The following is a 6,000-nucleotide window of genomic DNA, read 5'->3' as shown; positions in this document are numbered from 1 at the left end:
ATAATATAAAAAGTTAAGCAGAAAAATCTTCATCTGGCGGATTGGGATTATACTAATTTTTTGCACGATCGGTTATTGTCGGCTACTTACTAATTCATTTTCAAGGCGGTAAGGTGCGCTTACCAACCTAGGGCGGTAAGTGTATCATAGCAACGTGCTTAGCAACCAAGTGACAGTTATAGTAACATGCGACAAGTAGGATATGTCAGATATGTGTCAAAAATCAAATGATTGTTTATTAATGTAGAAGTTAAATGTAAAATTTTGTCAAGTTACAAAAATTGGTTCGGGAATTAAACAGGCAATTGGAAAACACGGTGTTTACAGATTCTTCACACTCAGCAGTCGATAGAGGATTTGAATTAGTACGGTATGAAATAGCAGGTTCTGTTGATGGCAACGAAGATGATGAAGGGTTCCCTGGAGTTCCACATAAAATGTTCTGATCATGCCTAGCTGTACATATTAATGTTAAAATCAGTGACTGGAGTCTGTACATTACTTACCTTTATCATCAAGTACGTGTCATCGGGTGCTTCCGTAAGAAATTTATGAAAATCTGCTTTAGAAAAAACGCTAGATTTTTTTTGGCTGATACCGATCGTTCTTTATTTTCAAAAATGCTATCAGCGTACTGTATTTAGAAATATCAACACCCCTTCTTAGAAAAATCATACTTTTCAACATGGAATAATCACACCATAAGCTTGATGGCGTTTCAATCCTTCACTACGTTGAACGAAATATGCTAACACAATTTTTTCACTTATGTCAGTTTGACATTTACTTTCACATCATTTAAGGAAAGAATCATATGCGGCTTCATACCTACTTTTAGATTTTTCGGAAATAGTCGACGCGCAGCCAATACTCCATGCATTTTCTATTTCGGAATTTTCTGAATCATTCATGTTCACTAGTCTCAACCAAACCACGGTTCGCGTACGTGTTGTTTTGTTTTCAAAAACAGAAACGTAACTGTAGCAACCCACAAAAAAGTACCTACTGAACCCATTGTGATGCTATACCACATTGATACATTCGAATTTAGTTTATATCAATAATGAATTGATCGTGCAAAAAATAGCGTAAGCACCACGGCCAGTAGGTGCTTAACCGATTTCGGATAATATTGCACACCTCGAGCTGCGCTCTCGGTTTGCAATTATTATCCTCAATCGGTAAAGTACACCTACTGACCTTAATACTTAATATACTATTAGATATAAAATTGTTTCCAGAAAATGTTAGACCTTTACTATCTAAATTAAGGTACCTAGTACTTATTCAATGCTATAATGCAATCAGAAAGGGAAGTTGCAACTTGGTTTTGTCATCGAGGGGACACAAAGTGTTAGGATGAGTGGTAGGTACCTACATCGATGGAAGTGTACTTTGTGCTGAAGAATGACGAATACTTCAATGGCGGTAAAGAAATAGAAGAATTTTTAATTTTCAGTTTGCTACTAGCCGAAGAATTGATCGAAAAAGCTTGACAATTTGTTCTTTTTCATTGCCCTCCTATTCGAAAATTCAACTTGATAGGGTGGTTGCTCATTTTCGGAAACCCACACGCTTCCGTTTTCGCCATCGTTTAGCATTACTATGACGGCTTTACCGACATTATCGGACCTGCAAAAAGTTTCCGACACTCACGCTATACCGTCATAAATTCACTTACGACTGCTCATATATGAACCAAGATCCTAAATAAGCAATTAGGTTGAGTCCAGGTAAGAATTTATTGGACATGCCATTCATAAATTGCTCTTTACTTAGAATATCTGTCTTGGTGATTCCTGGACAAATGGTCATTACACGAACGTTGTTGTAGTAATAATAAAGCGGATTGCTAAAGGAACGTCCTAGTCCAACAACGAAGGCTTTAGTGCCGCTGTAAACTGGCACGAAAGATATGGGGTCAATTCCATATATTGAAGACACATTAATTATAACCCCTCCACGTCCTCCTTTAGCTATACTCATGTACCTAAACCCCAATATCGTTCCTTGCACTACTCCCAGCTATAAGTTATAATACTTTCCAATGTTAACTGCTACCCACGCTTTGTAGTGTTACTTACTGCGTTGATATTAATTAATCTAGCTGGATGTGGTTCGTCAACCACCCCGGCACCATTAACAACAATATCCAAACCACCCCAGTGGGAAGTAGACGCGTTAAACGCCTCTGAAACTGATCATCCGTACACACTCTACAGAAACACGCTTACCCTCAAGTTGCTCCGCGTCACTAACGTCACCTTGCAACCAGATCACCTTTCCGCTCCCGAATTTTTCAGTAAGTAACTGAACGGTCTGATTGCCTCGAGCAGCATTAACACTGACCATGGTAACACTCTAAAAATTCACCGTAGCGATTACTTCACCCGCTTTGCCTTCACTCCATTGAGTAAAAGCTGGGTGGTGATACCTAAACCGATCCCTCGACTTGCTCCCGTTACCAAAGCAATCTTTCCATTAAAATCGTAACTGCCTGACCTCGCGCACGCAAGTAGTGCTAAAAATGGCACGGCAGTTCTTTGAATCATCTCCGTTACACACTGAAAATGAAGTTAGTTTATGTAATCGGTTCTGTTGTGACAGCGGCCTATACAAAAGTCCATTCAATCTTCAAGATGACCAAACGCTGTAAGTTACGCTTGCGGTCATCATGGACTTCATGTATGCTGTAACTCACACTTTTTACGTTAAAAGTTCTTCCTGTTTTGTTAATCAAAGCATTACTAGACGGGAAGTCATTTCGACACCATTCATTTTCTTATGGGAAAAACAAAATAAAGAAAAATAGATTCTAAATTTTAATACAAATGTGTAATACATTTCAAACTGGGAATTATACGCCTAATAAATACCGCGCGATTCCATAAACACAGCGCACTCGAATTCATACGGGTGACGGCACTTAAGACCTTGTGAAATTGGTGTACAAACCGACAAAGTTCAGTTCAGCGACGCAAAGTGAAAGAGACTTGCTTTTGCTTTCTGCCCAATTCAATTTTTTTGCCTGCTTCTCATTTGTCTTTACCGTTACATCTTCACATAGCCTTCAAATCTCTTATGCGTTTTTTATACCCTCTTCATGTGTTATTCATTAACCTTTAACCCGGTCTGTTCCACGCCCGTTGTCCGTAGACCTGTTTTCTTTAAGTATACCTATGTTATCAATCACTTATTTTTTCACCCCTTCTTGAATTTTGTTTGCTTCTCACACTTCCTTCGGGCCTTCTTCTTTTGTATTTTTTTCTTTCACCAGCGCTTCCTACACTTCTTTCGCACATTCTACACTACAGACACAACTACTTTACTTCCTAATGTAACGCTTACACTTTTCTGACGCCTCCCTCGCTTGGTGTCTTCAGAAACGTTTTATACTCTCTTTGCCCTTTAGTGACATCATCCGACTTTCTTACAGTTCTTTTCCTTCACGTCTCATTCTTTCATATTATTTTCCTTGTCATACACTTTTTACTCCTCCCATTTTTTTAAGTTGTTCTTCAATTCTGCTTAATTCTGTTAAAGTTTACATTTCTCCCCTATCTTAATGCTTAAACCTCGTTCCATCACTGCCTCTTTCTCGGCACATTTTTCGTTTGTTTATCTTTCACTTTTCCTTAAAGTTTCCTTTACTCCTTCGTCATTTTAGTGAATTTTACTTGTCTTCATCCATTCTCCTTTTGTGCCTTCTGTGTAGGTACTGTTCGCATACACGTTGCCTTTACACCTATTTGACGCTTTCGGACGACACCTGCTTACTACACGCATTTCTTGTTTATGTCTCTTTTTTGTAGGGTCCCTTTCAGACTCTCATCATATCACCTTCTTTCAAGTTGCTTCCATTGCCACTTTCTTCTCACACATTCATTTCCCATCACATCCTGTTTACACGGCAAAGGGTGGTGTACTGTTGCAGCTCGAGTTACCACTCACATGTTAAGGGAGGTAAAAAATGATCTACCACTATCAAACAAAATCTCGATGATGTCGGTTTGTCTGTCTGCACTCAATTTATTCGTAAACAATTTCGCTATGTTTTAAAGAAGAGGTTCCACTCTTCTGTAGATACAACTTACGACGATGCTTCCATTTTTGAGAGCTGACAACTGCGCGACTTTTTTACAAAGGGGAAAAGCTCTCTGCACCTTCCGGAACACTAACCCTCCTTACGTTACATCTTGTTTTAAGCAGATCTACCTACTAGAGCATCGTTAGTATACGTTTGTTATTTTTGTGTTATTTAATGCAGGTAGTAATCTTTGAATTTCATTATAATTTATTTGTATTTTATTGTATATATTTTATATTTTTTTCTAAATTTCAATCTTTGTTCTTGGAAATTGGCATGATTTACCCTCAATGCATCACGTGTACGTAAAATGTCGTTAGCTTCTATTGTTTCGAAATGGTTTTCATTTTTGGTGTAAATTTTTGCTCAATTTATGGTTATACTATGCGATCAAAAATGAGTTGCTGTCGAGTCATCTTTGGAATTTTTGTTTCCATATAGTAAATCGTGCTTAACTTGAACTTCCAAAGGCGACTCGACAGCAATTCATTTTTGATCGCCCGTTATATTCTGATTACATGGTCTTAGTCCATTATATTTTTTGCCATTTATTTAAATATGTCTAAGGTAGAAAATTGTTTGCTGTATCTACTAACTTGTACATTTTATCGTCAATTATTTAATGCAACAAATTATCTTATACATTGAAAACATTTTCACTATTTCCGGATTGATTTTATTTCCGTAGAGTGTGAAGTTAGCGTAGAACCTGGAGGTTAAGTTAGTTAAGTATAGGTACTACAAATATTTTAAAGCTTTCACTAAATGTGTTTCGGGAACACTTCGGAGTCTCGCTATATTAAAATAACTGAGGGATTCTTGATAAAACGTTTATTGAATTTTGACAAATTTTTTAAAGAAGTTAAGAGCCATTTTACAGATTCTTAGAAGTTCATGAGAGACTCTTTAGAGCTAGGTAACCGAAAAACTGCCCCTTTTCAGAGATTTTTGACTTAAAAACGTTTTTGTATATTAGGTGGGAAATATTTACCTCCACATTCTAGAGTGATTTTTAAACTTTCTAAAAACTCATCAGGAATTGATCAAATATTTCCTAAATTCAATCATCATACATTCATTAGGAATTGTGTTGATTTTTATTTTTGGTCTTTATTTTTAAGTGGGCGGGGTTTCAGCCAAGGGCTACTCCACCAACTCAACTCATTAGACATTTACAAATAGCCATGTCCGAACTCGGTTTCGAACCAGGGACCCTCGGCCTTCCATGCCAATGCGGCACACAGGCCGGCATTGTTGTTCTTACCTTACGTTTTGAGGCTTCTCAGGTACTAATCTTGTAAGATCTTTTTTTGAAAACTTCTCAAGAATTTTAAATTTATGAAATATTAGTTTAATGAACTTTTAACGGATTTCCATACCTACTTGGGTCACAGAATATTCAGATGTTTTTCCAAAGATGTTCTTCAGATGATTTTTATTCATTCATTGATTTTATAAAAACCGTGTAAAATCACACCAGAAATTCTGCATTCCAAACACTGTATAAATTATTAAAGGACCTCTAATCTTGAGAGGCTTACCTCTAAAGCGTTGATTCAATCAACGTCTAAAGTATCTATGAACAATTCATCAAGAATGTTTAAAGAATCTCTGACGCATCTCTGAAGAACTTCTCGACAAGTACTACACAATTTCTGAAGAGTACTTCAAGAATCTCGTTTAAATCGATAGAAATTGTACCTACGAAGTGCATATTTGCAGAAATTCTGACAAATACAGGATGATTTAATGAGAGGTGCTTAAATAGGAATACCTGTAAAAGTCTGTACACTTTTTCAAATAATCTCTAAATACTCTCTTATGAAACCGTGAAACACATACTTAATTTATAAATATCCAAACAATAACGGAAGAACTTCCGAAGAACATTTACTGAGCTTTGCAGAAGAAAT

At 36.8% G+C, this 6,000-nt stretch overlaps 1 protein-coding gene across 1 annotated transcript; it reads right to left on the bottom strand.

Annotated features, from left to right (window-relative positions):
• Positions 1–1,098: 1,098 nt before the first annotated feature.
• Positions 1,099–2,552, bottom strand: LOC116169043 (15-hydroxyprostaglandin dehydrogenase [NAD(+)]-like). The gene is made up of 5 exons (XM_031485072.1): positions 2,406–2,552; positions 2,235–2,361; positions 2,085–2,191; positions 1,682–2,025; positions 1,099–1,632 (listed from the first exon to the last, which is right to left on the bottom strand). Exons 1-5 carry the CDS (start codon positions 2,550–2,552, stop codon positions 1,467–1,469), a joined length of 891 nt encoding a protein of 296 aa, XP_031340932.1. The 3' UTR covers positions 1,099–1,466.
• Between the last annotated feature and the right edge of the window lie 3,448 nt (positions 2,553–6,000).

The sequence above is a fragment of the Photinus pyralis genome, unplaced genomic scaffold (assembly GCF_008802855.1).
Source record: "Photinus pyralis isolate 1611_PpyrPB1 unplaced genomic scaffold, Ppyr1.3 Ppyr1.4_LG4, whole genome shotgun sequence".
Classification (NCBI taxonomy): domain Eukaryota; kingdom Metazoa; phylum Arthropoda; class Insecta; order Coleoptera; family Lampyridae; genus Photinus; species Photinus pyralis.
This window is presented reverse-complemented; position numbering and strand designations above follow the sequence as displayed.

Excerpts from the sequence above, each read along its gene's own strand:
- LOC116169043 (XM_031485072.1), bottom strand. The coding sequence starts at position 2,552 with ATGATTCAAAGAACTGCCGTGCCATTTTTAGCACTACTTGCGTGCGCG. Across the intron at positions 2,362-2,405 it reads CCCAGCTTTTACTCAATGGA|AGTGTTACCATGGTCAGTGT; the intron begins GTGAAGGCAAAG and ends GTGAATTTTTAG. Across the intron at positions 1,633-1,681 it reads TGGTTCATATATGAGCAGTC|GTCCGATAATGTCGGTAAAG; the intron begins GTAAGTGAATTT and ends AACTTTTTGCAG.